The 15,543-nt window shown below is 40.4% G+C and overlaps 1 protein-coding gene across 4 annotated transcripts in view; it reads left to right on the top strand.

Moving 5' to 3' along the window:
* The window catches only part of specc1 (sperm antigen with calponin homology and coiled-coil domains 1), a 93,318-nt gene that overhangs the window by 11,532 nt on the left and 66,243 nt on the right, over nt 1-15,543 (top strand). For 3 of the 4 annotated variants that reach the window (XM_079651580.1, XM_079651581.1, XM_079651583.1), the window contains exons 2-3: nt 7,040-7,224; nt 8,687-8,819. In XM_079651580.1, coding sequence (XP_079507706.1) covers nt 7,063-7,224; nt 8,687-8,819 — 295 coding nt within the window. In that variant the 5' untranslated portion in view covers nt 7,040-7,062. Of the gene's footprint in view, nt 1-4,558; nt 4,583-7,039; nt 7,225-8,686; nt 8,820-15,543 lie in introns of those variants that run through there. The other variant, XM_079651582.1, reaches the window with a different exon arrangement.

Genomic DNA, 15,543 nt, shown 5'->3' with positions numbered 1-15,543 from the left:
TTTACCGCCCATGGTATAAAGAAAGAAATAGCTTCAAACTTTGTTTTGTTGTGCTTTATTGTGTGTTGCATTGCTTGCATCTTTCTAATGTTATTCTGGGTGGACATACTAAAGTTTATTGATTGCAGTTAAGCGTTCACAGTCACACCTGAATTCACTTAGGCCTTATTAAGTACCACCACAGACACTTCTTTGCATGTCTGCAGTTTCCCCTCTGATCATTGATTCTATTTTAAAGATACCTCGCTAAACGGCACTCAGAGGATGTTCCTTTTCACACACATTATAGAGTGATGGGAGGTAGCATTCCTCCTGAATACACACTGCATGAATTATTGAAGAGTAGTTTGCATGGCCTGTCCTGCACTGTGGCAGGCATACCAGCATGTAATGTCAGAGAACGCTCAGAACCGGACTGCTTAGATTTCCCTGAGTTTTCTAAACCAATTGTGGTTGTGGCAACTGTGAAGAAGCTAAGTCATGTATACATACAAGAGGGTATTTCTTCTGATACTGTAACACAGTGACAGTCAGTACTTTGGATTTCTTTCTTGTGTTAAATACTAGTAATATTAGTGAAATACTAATACCACAGTGTAGGAAAACTTTGTAGCAAGTAAAATGATTATTGATCTTCTTTGTGTGATAAAAGCATACATTTATTTACTTAATCAGGTTTGCATTTGATCACAAGAGAGAGAGATTGTTTCACCCAGCCAGGCCCGAAATGTTAACAGTTGGTCTTGACCTCAGTGTTCTCTCCTTATCGCCTTTCAGCAGTCCAGTCAAACATCAACTGTCAGAAATAAGTGGAGAATGTCCTCCACCACTCTGTTCCTTGTTCAGCCTTTACATTCATCTTCCTGGTTTTGGAAGCAATATAATTAGGGCACATGACAACCCATTACTTATGACTGTGGTGACCACAAGTTATATTTGGTTTTCTAATTTAAAGCAAAATCCACATTTATCTTCTTGCCAGCCTTGTTCAAAACCACAATATCATCAACATCCATGTATGTTTTGTCAGACCATGCAAGCTGTAGGCTAGTCCTATTCGTTAGCCGGCCCCCTTTCCTACTCTGGGCTCAGTGTTCAGTTGCTATGTGTTGTGTTATTAGTTGCTATGTGTATATTTTGTTTGTATCTATGTGTAGGTATGTTTTTCACTTTATGGGATCTAAATTGAATTCAGAAAAGGATGGTGTGGCCGCTAAACCTGCAGAACTCAACCTGTGTGATTCTCAAATCAACCTCAAAGGGTGAGATGCCACGCTCTGCCAATAGTTTCTCAGTGCTACTGAGCTATTCAAACACATTTCAATTCAGTTATATGTATGGCTGCGTGGCATGAGAAAATAAATATAAGTTCTGATAAACAACATGTATTCAGTTCTTCTTTGACTTTCATAATACTGCTTAAATACATCAAAAGGCTTGCTGAATTAAAACATTGACTTGAACACAAAGGGTACCATTACAAAATAATTACATTTTGTAAAGGGCAGTTGACTACTGATACTGTGTTTCATCTAACTAATGAAATCTGAGTGCTATGTCGCAGTTAACATTGTGCTGACAATGTAAAACAATGATATAGTGTGCAGCCCTAGTAATGTGCAAACTATTTGGGCCCTTTTCCATGCAAATTAGCATCAATACAAACATAGGCTAGTTTGCGTTGTGATTGCATGCAGTTTTGCATTATCTTCTGTGCATCAGACTTTGAGACATATATCTGTTACAAGAGATGAATAATTGATGTTGCTTTGTCAATGTTCCCTAATTTTAGAATAAAACCCCCTGTCTGTCTCTCAAAGACATTTTGGTTTCTAACTAGGACATTGCAAAGTAAGTGGCACACAGTTCTGGCTCCTGAGGATCATGTCTCTGCAGAGGAATATATAGAGGTCATATTTGCAGAGTGGAGTCTCGCAGTGGTCCACAGAACGGAAAAGCAAAGTAGATCAGACTAAACATATAAATACTTTTACTTTGTAGAAGGTTTGGATTTTTAAGGTCTGGGCTTACATTTAATATTTGTTTGTTACTCAGTTCCCTTTCATTTCAAAAATGAAATCAATATAACATCCACTGAGACATCCTCAATTTTGCCTAACTTCCTCATTTGGCCTTTCCCGAGATTAGAGCAGGCTGAGAGCATAGCAGTACGTGGTGCTGCAGCTTTGTAAACTGATCTAGAGATGTAGGACATCTCATGAGGTGCTAGCCCAGCAGGCAGGCAGGAGATAGTCACAGGATCTCGCCTGCAGAGGTAGTTAGTTAGTTAGTGTCATATGATGTTACAACATGTTCTCATGTGGACAACAAACAAAGTGCATGCACTGTGTTCTCTATCAGACACGTCTCTAAGCAACCACAAACATTCGTTGATCAAATATATACATAAAATGTACAAAATTAGAAGATCTCTGTTTGGAACAACATGATCTGCACCAAATGAAGAGTTTCTATTATGTCTGTTGAATACTGTTTGGAGCACGAACAATACTTCATTTAGATATTATACTTTGCTTGCCGTGATTTGGATTTTGGACTAGCCCATATTGCCATTTTAAAACCATTTTGATTAATTGTAACATTATTTGTAGCACCGCCAACAATTGGTGTTCACACACAGGTTTGTATTGTAGCATCAAATGACCTGCTCTCTGTTGTTCCGCTACACATTCAACATTTCAGTCACTGCAGCAAATACAAAAATAATACAGTTTGGAGCACAGGGCTCACTCAATTTGGTGCTTGCAGAGACGAGAGGCTATCCCCATTAGCAGCCCTGTGCCGGGAGACTGACGATCAGGTTACCCCCTCCCTGATCAATGACTCAGCAAGTCATCTGGGAGCTAAAGAGCTCTTCACCAGTACACTCTCCTTGGTTAAGTGCCCTTCGACTTCCTTCCATTTCCTACAGTTTCTCTTTGCCCGTATCCTTTCTGCACATCTAATGCACACCTTTTAACAGCCTTTGTGACGACATCCTGCTGAAGCTGGAACAATTAAGCCATTACTGTTCTGCTTTTTAACCATATTCCTTACAGAAGAATGACTGTGGTTATGGTTGTAGTTACGTACTACTTGATCTGTGGAGATAGTGTTGGTCTGTGCTGCTGAAAAAATCAGGAGATAAGAGATGTTGTTCTCCCTCCACCCTCCAGCAGGAAGTGGTTTAATGCCGTTGCCACTGGAATGACCTTAGCTTCCCTCAGAGGCAACGCTTGGCTGGTTTATTTTGGAATAGCCACAATATACCACTAGGCAGTGCTAACATGGCTTCCTATTCACATAAAGCACTGCTTGTTATTCTGGGCTCCATCTTACATATTATGTTTTAGACCTTCAGGAAGCAAGTTTTGATTCTGATCTATAAATCCTTGAAAATGCTTGAAATGTTATGAGGTGTTTTCAAGGTTTGAAAAATGCTTGAATTTTGGGAATGGTGCTTGAATTTGGGATAAAATGCTTGAAATTGTAAATGCTTTACTTCGCTTTTTAGATTAAATGAAAATAAAGAAGTCGGAGCACACTTAATTGCTTCGCTTTTACATAAAACAGCTCCGCTCCGGCCTTCCCGCGCTTTGCGCGTGACCTGCAAGTGTTCTTGTTCCATGTGACCTGGGAGCAATCTGATGAGAGTGATAGATGACAGTAGTATGCCAGGAGGTTGCAGTTTCAACGAGCGTTGGCTAGCAGAAGACAAATACAAGCCATGGCTAAGACGAGGGTCAAGCCCACGAGTAGCCTCCTGCAAAGTTTGCAAAAAAATAATGTCAGTTTTTCACGATGGGAGAGTGTTTAAGCTAAAGTTAGCAAGCTGAATAGCGAACTCGATGAGGGATAATAATAATAATTGCAGGGGACAATCATTTCAGAGGAGCGTACGCGTACCTATGTTAATATGTGTGTTACACTCGCCATCCTGTGGTGTTCAGAGGATGAAGAACTCACTGTTGTAATTCAACCCAGTCTCACGGCATTTCGTGTTATAGTCACAAAATATAATCTATTGATTCGACACAGAACGATATGAAAATCAATGTATTTCTACTGGTAGTATGTTTCGTGCCTAAACCAAATGTGACTTGCTCTATCGAAATCAGTCACATCAGGGCCGAATTCACCATATACATTTGGGGACACAAATCCCCCCCAACATTCAGATCAAAATGTCCCCCCAATAAATAGTAAACATAACAAAAACATTTTTATTTATTTTTATTAAAATAAAATTGCTATTCTATGACTTTTTTATTTTGGCTATTTGTAGACTTGAAACCTTTATTTTCTGTTATTGTAAACTTCACCAAAATGATATATTCTTTTCATATGTAAATTGGTTCCGCCTTGTTTGTTTATGCATACCTTTATGTTGTACCCGGGGGTGTATTTATACCGTCGCACGTCTGACTCCAGCTTCAGTTAGCTTAATCCTCCAAGCAGGTCAGTAACGTTTTAATTTGCCCTTCATCAGTTCTGGTATCTTTTCTAGTTAGCCCTAAAGTAATCTATATTCTTTTATTTCGTTATGTTAATGTTAATGAACCCTCCGGTTTAGCTTCTTTGTGTAAGTAACTTGTAGTTCTGATGTTAAAACCGAACTTTTCATGAATAGTAGCTAACTAGCTGTGGGCTAGCTGGTTTCAGTTGCTAGCCAGGGTTTGGCGGGCGTAGTGTAAACTATGTGGAAAATGACGGTGTAGTTTTGGATGTAATCCAATACATATTTATTCATGAGGATTATTTCTATTTTATTTTGTCATTTGTAGAGTGTGGAAAGATTTAAAACTGTGATGTGTGACATCTATGGAATACCAAAGGTGCCAGAATTAATTAAATAAATACTCTACAATTATTATGAAATAGTATTTCATAATCTTCATAAGCATTTCAAAGATACTCACGCGCAGGAGGTTGCTGTGTGCACCATAGCTCGCGCTGGGTTTAGAACGGAATTGCTTATAAACATGTTAATTATCTTATATCTAGCGCTGCTGATCCGGATTCATCACATCAGCAACTGCAGATCGCCGAGGTCAAGCTGAGCAAGTGGAAGGGTGGCAGTGACATTAGACAGTTTTTTGGGCAGCCTCAGAAAACAGGAAGTTGGGCGTCTTTTGATTTTGATTGAGCGGCAAGCAGCTAGTGCGAGTCGTTACTGTAAAACAAAAGGGCAATAAAGTGTTCCTGTTTCTACTGAAATTGCGTGGCACAGACCTTTCTATGGATTGAAATGCTTTAATATGATTATGGTTATAGTTGTACTATATTCATCCCTAATCTGTGCCATTACAAACAACGAAACAAGAAAAGCTAAACTAGATGACTTGACTCCATGAATACGGCCTTGAGTCATATTGACTCGAAGACACATTTTCGTTTGAATTACTGCTCTGGGGGAAGCTCGCGCTCGCGAGTGTGTGTATGTTTGTGTGTATTGTGTTTGTGTACCGGGGAAACAATCACAAGAAACACCGACTGTTGTTACATGTAGAAAACCTAAAGCTTTACGAGAGCAGAAGTCAGGGAAACTCGGATCATTGTGACAAAGATTGACATCAGGGCACAGGTCAGAACTAGGGCTACATACAATAGTCCAGGATGAACATGCACATTGCCCGATATCATCAGTAGTAATACAATCAGAGCACGGCCAAGAGCTAGCAGTGAGTCACAATGCCTAGTTTGTTTTGTGCGCACATTGACAGTGGAATGTAGCGTAATCATCTTGTGTAGAGACCTCCTATTCACACATGATAGTAGTGGCGGTTCGCATTTGTTATGCGCAGGAGGGGGTAGGGAGGCGGCGAATAACGCAAGGAAAAAGCAGTACAGTTTGGGATTAGCCATTGTTAGTCCAGTGAAGGTAGGAAGCAGCACTCACCCAGAGGTCAACAGTCATCGGTTGTCCAAGTCCTTGGTTGTTTATAGCAAAAACAACATCTGATTTAATGTGAGGTAGGGAAATAATCATTTGAGTATAAGTATATACAGCTGTAAGATGCTTGAAAATGCACCTTGAAAAGTGCTTGAATTTGACTTTGGAAAAGGTGTAAGAACCCTCTTTTTGAGCTCTTGAGCTCGATTCAACATGTATATTTTACACTATTTGTATTAATGTTTGCTTTCCTATCTTAGTCTGCCACACCATTGTAAAAAGAGATCATTCCATTAAACACTTTCTTTAATTTATTTATGATATTATTAGCGCCTACTTAAAGACTTTTATATGTTCACTGACTTTCTTTATAACACTGCTTCTTATTTTTTACAATGAATGTGTAGATACTTGTTGATTTACTTGTATTAACGTGTGCTTGCCTCTTTATTTATTATCTTATTCTACTAGCAGTGGGCCTGTACTTTTCCCTGCTGAGGGGACTAATAAAACGCTTCTGCGGCATAAACAGGGTTGGATAATGTGTTGCTTAAAGTGGACCTATCATGCTATATTTGAATAATATAGTGTAGGACCATACCTATATAAGGCATATTTATACTTTTTATTTGTCAAAATACCAAACAGATCATGCATTTTAGCCATTCCTCATTTCACTCAATTTAATACTGTCTTTGCATGGGCTGATTCTGTGAGAACAGCACCATCTACAGGCCTAGAATATGTACTACAGCGTCTCCAGCGCTTTCGAACGGCAATGTTCGTGGCTGTCTCCTCCTGATTGGTGGAGTTGGCCCAATAGCTGTAGCGCCACTTCTGTGACGTCACAGAAGTGTTCAAATCTGGATCAGTCTGTATCAGATCCGTTGCAGCCTCTTTTTTAAGAGATTTGGGTATGGAGGAAAATAGAGAGGGTTGTGTTTTCTGACACTTGGTGAGTTCCCTGGAACACCGGGGACACATATTCATGTATAAAAGACGTACAAAAGTGCATTTTGCATGATAGGTCACCTTTTAAAGAAAGCAACCTTCAATGAGACAATACCAAGCATCAACTATACGTAAATACTTGAGGATGAAATGTAAAGGTTTGTATGTCAACATTTTCCTCTGTTCTCTGGACAGGTGTGGTTAGCTGAAACGCAGCCATGATGAAATCGGGCGCCACCAAGGTGGGGCTGCCCAAGTCTGGACTCCAGGAGCGGGCCAAGCAGAACTCCTTTGCTTCATCCTCCTCCACCACCACCTCCACAGCCATGAAGACCTCGAGATCCTCCAACACACTGGCCTCAGACCAGCGCCTCAGTAGGGTGAGTCACAAACACAACACAATCCTACACATAATATGTTGCATTGTTGGAGGAGCTCTGGAACTAAGATTTTCATTGCCATAACTACACTGTAGCTACTGTGCACATGATAATAAAACCTTTGAATCTTGAATCCAGAGTTCACCTCCTGTTCTAACGGCCCGTCTACACTACAGGCATCAAAAAATCTTGGAACTGGGCGTGTCTGAAGCTTGGCGATTTTTTGCGAGCAACGCGACCAACAACCAATCACATGAATCTCCCGCCCCCGACATACAAAGCAATAGCAATGTTAAAACGAAGTAAACTGGATATAAACTCTCCAAACAGGCGAAAAACCTACCAGTTTCACCCACTGTCTCTGCCACCTCCCTCCATGCCTGGTTCCTCCGGTTTGTATCCCGGTAAATAGTTCTGGTCGTAAAGAACCGGGTGATTTGCTACCGTAATATCTCGTTTGGAATATGAGGAAATGAACTGCGGTCTGGCTCTCCCAGCTTGCACGCGGTTTGATTGGCTAGCGTTGCACTGGCGGGATTTGCATAAACGGGATTTGATTGGCTGATGCGAAGCATCGAGCCTCAAAAGTTGAATATTGTTCAACTTTTGATGCCGATAGATGCTCGTGATGCTTGCAAAGCCATGCCATGCTCCCCACAATGCAGTTCGGCGAAGATTAAAAATCTTCTACGTCACCCCATTCAAGTGAATGGGCGAAGCGTTGAAAGCATTTTTCGATGCCTGTAGTGTAGACGGGCCGTAAAGCATAGGTGCAGCCAGAGGTGGAGGACGTACTCAGATCTTTTATTGAAGAAAAGGTGTTCCAAGTCAGAGTTATCATATGTTCCAAGTCAAAGTTCTGTATTAAGTACAAATGTATCTGCATCTAAATATACCATACAGTAAGAACCAAAAAAAAAACTAGTGATAAATGAATGTGTCTGTTACAGGTAGTGAAGATGGAGCTGATTTGAATTACTTTATATACTGTTGCTGGATGTGTTACCAAAAAACAATGGGTCAATGTTTATTAGTTAGTTTAGTATATTTGGTATAAGCTAATAATCTGAAGCTATATACATGTAGTAATTAAAGCTGTTGAATAAATGTGTTAGAGTAAAAGGTACAATCTCGGTTTCCAAATGTAGTGGAGTAGTAAAAAGCACAAGTTGAAAATACTCAGGTAAATTCAAGTAACTTTAAAATTGTACTTAAGTACAGTACTTGAGTATGTACTTTATTGTATGATAATAATAATAATAATAATATTAATAATGGTCCAAAATGATGTCGTAATGCACTTTTTCAATTGAAAATTATACAAACCTGTTATCCACCATAAAGGCACATGCTCATACCTTCACATAATGAATGAAGCAAATTGAATAGCTATTAAACATAATGTTAACATTAGTAGAGCTATATGGTTGATACTTAGAGGCTGTGCTGTTTGTGTTTCCAGATGAAAAGAGCCAGCAGTGACGATGCCTTGATGAAGCCGGCACTGGGAGCGGCCTCTGGCTCCCGGATGAAAAAGACCGTAACCACTGGAGCCATCTCAGATCTGCTGGAGGCCCGCCCTCGCAGCCTGTCGGGTAGGGGACTTCCTGTCTTATCAGATATCTTTAATGACCTCATTTTAGAGACTTGGTTTGATGTCAAAATGCCAAAAATCGGGAAGAGTGCTTCAATGCTCACACATTATGGATGTGACTCGTATCTGTGTCAGAGTTAGGAGATTATTATGGTTAACACTGCAGTATGAAAGTAATGCAACTGACCACTAGAGGGCCATAGTTCACCATTAGACAGGCGGTAAGTTTAGAGATTTTCCTCTTTCCCCTTTTTTTCCTTTTCTCTTGATTTGGTTGGCATTGATGAGATGCAGGTGGCTGAAGAGGACTAAGGTTCTCTGGGTTTTGGTCCAAAACTAAGAGACTGGAGGCATTCATGGTCTACTCCTCTCAAAACAACAGCTCAGCCACCCGATTAACAGGCTATGTTTTTTATTACAAATGAGGAAAATGTACTTCTTTCTCTCCAAAAAGAGAAAAATTATGTTGTTTTTTTGGCTGGCCTTTTGGTGTTATTTTGCTTTATTTGGTGATAGCCTTAAGCATTATGTAACATTTTCAAATGAGACGAGATTAGTGAGAATGCAATTTTTGTAATACTGTAGAGATGTAATTATGGGCAGTATTTCACAAGTATATTTCTCAAGTAATGGCCGTATATATCCACATTTGAAAAGCAGCATTAAAATACAGTTACCATCTAAAGACGTGACGTGCACAATATCTTCCCCATCACCCTCCAGCCCCCTTCCTGCTTAACACACGTGTATTAATGAACATTTATGGTATATTGGTATATTTTGAGAATTTCTCTTCCAAATTTGGATGAAATATATCACATCCAGTGGTGACATTATTTTCCAATTATTGCAATATTAGTCAATATTAGGCTAACTGTCAAGTTGCAACAAGAATAACTTCAGCAACATCTCAAACAACATTAAACAGGCATGCAGATATTTTTTGGCTCTCGTGTTGCATGACCAGGAGAAGGGTGTAAATAACTGACAGACTTGATGACTAAGGCTTCTGCGTTGAACACATTGCTGTTGTTGTTTGGTCCATGCCATCCATGTACATCTTTTATGAGTGAATCACACATTATCTTATCAACTCGCCAAGTCACTGAAAATGCTGTACATTATTAACAGGATGCTTTATAAGCCTAAAAACCTTTTAGTTGTTTTATTATCTGTTGAATGATGTTGGTATTGTACTTTGCATGAGCTAGGTGTGCCACTGGATAAACAGGGCAACTACAAATAGAGCTGATGGAAAAACATGTATTACATATAAGACTAATGTGGCTGTAGGTAATGACAGGGATTTGTTTGCAGTAATTAATGTTGTTCCCAGCATGAGGGAGGTGACTGTTTGCTTTTGGTGTCCAAACCACAGTTTGATGTGCACTGGTGAGAATTCTCCTTCAAAGGCTTGTGTTGTTGTGCTAAAGCAAAGATAATTGAATTCTACTTGACAAAGCCTCCAGTGGAGCTGAGAAACCGAGGCCAAGTGAGGCTCTGGGTCTTTCAAACACAATTAGGCTGTGGGTCCGTCCAGCTTTCAGCGAATTGGACTCTAATTACCCAAAGTTTGTCTTGTCCTCCTTAGCTGTTTTCACACCCTATGACAAAACCAGATTCCCACTTGGTCTTCCCATATTACTCTTTGCTAGCCCCTTCATGGTCGTCAACCAAAGTTGAGGATTGGAATATTTTTATCATTTGTATTAAAGTTGCAATTAACAACTTTCCAACTGTTGGTGTTTGATATTCATATGAACAAGCAGGACAATCTACATGTTCATATGCGTTGGCAACATTTATACCGCGCAAACTGGCTATTGTAAGTAAGAACACATCATAAAGATCACAATTTGAAGTAGAAACCCTGATCTCAGTGCTATGATAAAGACAGACTGAAACACCTGGTAGTTTTAATACACAGGCAGGTTTGGTAAATGAGGTAATGTTTTTTTAATATCTTTACCTCTTTGCCTAATTTCCCTTCTAGGGCGCTTTTGTCTCAGGCTGCTTTTAGAGCAGAAGGGGCTAGCAGTAAAAGGCCATCCATGACTATGTGGGAGGAAATATAATGTCTCCTGACTTTGTTCAGACTATAGAGTTTCTCTATGCTATTATTTTGTTACCTTCATAAGTATAGGTATACAGTAACTCAAGCTTTATCTGCTTCCTTTGTGTGCTCTAAGTGTAACCTTCATTTTCCTGGGAGATCATACCCTATCATAGATCAAATTGCATAGTGAAAGCGGAGCCTACAAACGTCAGTGGTGTCATTATTCTACATTTTACAATCAACATTTACTTTATAATGATCAGTTAAAGCAAAATACATAGTCTATTGCCACTGTAAAGAAACTCATCTCTAAAATAGAACAGAGCTGTTGTTATCATATTGATGATTTAAAATCATCAAGCATGTAGAACTTCAAATAATTTTCCCATAGTGGAAGCTGTTTTGTTCTGCACCTGCCACCTGTGCTGCGCTCTACATCAGTGCACGTCAAGAAGTATAACGACAGACAATGAATGGATACGTCTAACAGGTCTCAAAAATCTAAATAATCAGCAAGTGGAAAATCCTATCTGACACCTGAAAGAGCAGCAATGGTTAATCATGCATGCCGGCGGTGACAATCATCATTTAGCTTCTTTCTATCATTTCTAAGCCACTGAGCATGAGAGTTCTGATGAAATGTCCACACAGAGGAAATGCCATGATTTGAATATAGATTGGGTTGATGATCTGTGGTATTTTCAACTCATTGAAGTTTTTATCTGAAAGTGTTTATATTTATTGATGTAGAAAGGAAAGTGTCTGAAGTAAAATCGGTTTTGGGTAAAGAGAAAATTCCCCGAAGTCTGATTTGCATTTGGGCAAAATGCATATTCTCAATACTGAGATTTCTTGTGTGATTGTCGAACCTCAGATTAAGGAGGAACAATGCGGATTCCGTCCTGGTCGTGGAACGACGGATCAGCTTTTTACTCTCGCAAGGATCCTGGAGGGGGCCTGGGAGTACGCTTATCCGGTCTACATTTGTTTTGTCGATTTGGAGAAGGCGTATGACCGAGTTCCCAGAGAGTTACTGTGGGAGGTGCTGCGGGAGTATGGGGTGAGGGGGTCTCTACTCAGGGCCATCCAATCTCTTTACTCCCAAAGCGAGAGCTGTGTCCGGGTCCTCGGCAGTAAGTCAGATCCATTTCCGGTGAGGGTTGGCCTCCGCCAGGGCTGCGCTTTGTCACCAATCCTGTTTGTAATATACATGGATCGGATTTCGAGGCGTAGTCTTGGGGAAGGGGGTCTTCAGTTCGGTGGACTAAGGATTGCACCACTGCTTTTTGCAGATGATGTGGTTCTAATGGCTTCATCGGTCTGCGACCTTCAGCACTCACTGGATCGGTTCGCAACCGAGCGGCTGGGATGAGGATCAGCACCTCCAAATCTGAGGCCATGGTTCTCAGCAGGAAACCGATGGACTGTCCACTCCAAGTAGGGAATGAGTCCTTACCCCAAGTGAAGGAGTTCAAGTATCTCGGGGTCTTGTTCTCGAGTGAGGGAACAATGGAGCGTGAGATGGGTCGGAGAATCGGAGCAGCGGGAGTGGTACTGCAGTCTCTTTACCGCACCGTTGTAACGAAAAGGGAGCTGAGCCAGAAGGCAAAGCTCTCTGTCTACCACTCCATTTTCGTTCCTACCCTCACCTATGGTCATGAAGGATGGGTCATGACCGAAAGAACGAGATACTCCAAATTGCCACCGAATGCTGTCCTGTGACCCTGGTTACCACTGTCCTTTCAGAGATAACGGTTGGATTTAACATAGCTATCTTTTGATGATATAAACCTGTGCAGCACTATTAATCTCATTGGCCGTATTCACTATGCTCTGCGCCCTGTCTGGTGGTGAGCTCAAAGAAAATCCTGTGATGGCAGATTAAGGCCCACTGCAGCAGAACTGTCATCATACTCCTCAAGAAGTAATTGTGTTTTTCTCAGAGACCATTCCAGTTCATTTTGTGACTAGGCTGTGGACAGATGACAAGACCCTCCCTGAGTGGTAAAAACCTATTTTAACTTAAGATAAATGTATTAAGCGTTGTACTTTGATTTGCTGCTCACAAATGGTGCGTCTCTATCTGGTAACAGTTTATCATCTTGTGTCAAAGTGTTATTGTACCCTCATCCCTACTGAAAATTATGCAAATCAATTGTAGGAATGAGGTCAGCAGTAGATGCATCATTTATTTTCTCAAGTTTGATTCAAACTGGGCCACACATGCCTAAGAATCTGTGCGTACATCAGAAAGCAAAGACGCAAACAGTAAAGCTTCCTTGTGATAATCAGTTGTTATAAAGATACTATGGTATGTGAAGACAGAGCAGGGGTTTTTCTAGAAAAATATAGTATGAACGCAATACTGTGGCGAGAATATGACGCCGCGGACGTTAACAACAACACGACGTCGGAGCTCCGTAAAAACAAAGCTGCCTATGCCGTATGACACGATTTTCATGTTTTTGGAGTAATTATACCGTTTTTGAAGAGCAGAAATATTGTTTTCTGGCATCACCTTAACATTTTACGAGGAAAATCCAGGATTTGGTATGAGGGCGCACGTCGAAAGTAGGAGGGTGCAGCGCCCATGTTACCCGGTTTAGACAAAACCCTGCTGAGTAATACCACATGTTGTCAAATTTCTAATTGGGCAACAGTGCATTTTCCGGTCATAAAATGTATCTGTAATTTACATTTTGACAAGGATATGATATCATATTTTGACAATACCTTCTTATCTCTAGTTCCAACCAAACATGAGCTGTGCAGTAACAGGCTTTGTATACAAATCACAGATCTTACTGTAGATATTATTCTCACATAGTAAAATGCTTTTGTCTTTCTAGAAGAATTTAAAAGAATGCTGGAGCACAAACTAAAAAAGATTCAAGCAAAGTAGTTTAAGGCTTTTAAAAATGTCCCTCGGGAAATAGTATTGTGGCACACAAGTTCATGGGATGGACACACACACACACACACACACACACACACACACACACACACACACACACACACACACACACACACACACACACACACACACACACACACACACACACACACACACACACAGTACTGACTCAGAAGGTCAGCCGACTGCCAGTCTGACCCCGCCCCTGCCTCCACTCACAGCATGCCGTGCTAATGAGTCAAAACTGTTATTTTTGCTAATGGAGTCCTTCCCCCTTTCTCCCCTTGGCACTTAACTAACTCTAGCATGCTGTCAGACAACGGGTTAAAACCCAGCCTCGTCCTGATGACTTATTTAAAACATTTAATCAATAATTCAGTAAAGCTTTCACTTGGAGAGTCCCTGGAGCGTGCGAGGAGAATAGACAGAAGGAGATAAGACTGTCCTGCTCTATAAATAAAATGCCCGAAGGGGACGACTGCAGGCCATAACTTTACAAATGGACATGTCATTGACAGGCGCTCACCTTCACCTGTCTCAATGTGAAATCAATGACCCAACAAAGTTTGGACGACTAAAGTTGGACATTAGTGTCTTTTAGTGAGTCTTTTTGACGTTTGATTCACTAATAAACAAAATAATGATATGATTTCTGTAAATATGTTTGTACTAGAAATAAATAGACTTGAATTATACTGTAGAAGTATACTCATTGTGTTAGATTTTAAGAATAGAAAATAGAGTAAAAAAGTGCAATAATCATACTGAATTGTACTTGGACGTAAATGGGACCCATTCATTGGTTTGTATCTCTGCTGGATATCTAATCATATTTTCTTTTGCTCTATTTCTTGATTTATTCTGTTCTCCCCTTGTGTTTGTTTGGAAAAATGTAAGATCAATTTTTGCCTTGAGGTAAAAGTTGAGCTGTTGAGTCTTTAACACAAGATTGAAGATTTGAAAAGCTGCCAGTGTCCGTGTTTCTGCCGCATCCCGTCTTTCACCTGAGTGACATGTCTCAGCACAATGTTGTCACATCATAAATCTCTCTCAGTGAGAAGAGCAGAGTTAATGATCGGCATCAGCTTAGCTTTACAGCCTTCATTGTTTCTGCCCTCCTACCCGTGAAGTACATTTTACTTGAGTATAAAAATAGAATAGTATCTTGTTATGTAAAACTGAGATCCTACTGCATCTCGTGTGCTTTTCCTGCTCTGAGGATTTACAAGACCAAATGTATTTTGTGTCATTCCCCCAATGGCCATCAGTCAGAAACAGGCGATTTCTTTCCGTTAGCCTCTGCTGTATGAAAGGCCTGCTGTCAGTGAGTGATGGAAATCAAGTTTCTCCCTCATTGTTTGACATATGTGATGTCTGCCAGCCCCCCCAGATGGACGATGCCTTTCTATTCCATATTAATTAGCTAACAGCTTGTCGTATTTCCCCATAGCAATAATGCAGAGGGAGGACTGATTATTACATTTGATTTAGGTTACGCTTTAATCCAAAGCAACTTACAAAAAGGGCATTCAAGCATGAAGAAACACATTTATAAAGCAGGATTCCTGCAGGTGCAGTACATTCGCTTTTAATAGGCCAAACAGTTGTGAGTGTGACTGCATTGGCTTTCAAATAAGCCACACCATTCCTGTGCTTCCTTTTTAGAAGTGAATTTATTTTTTCTTTTATTGGTCAAGGTGTCGGAAAAGTCTGCAACGGGAGATGTGTAGACTTTCTGCTGTCTTGATATCAATG

This window comes from Notothenia rossii (assembly GCF_949606895.1).
Source record: "Notothenia rossii genome assembly, chromosome: 9".
NCBI classification, from domain to species: domain Eukaryota; kingdom Metazoa; phylum Chordata; class Actinopteri; order Perciformes; family Nototheniidae; genus Notothenia; species Notothenia rossii.
Note: the sequence above shows the minus strand (reverse complement) of the source record. Positions and strands in the feature narration are given on the sequence as shown.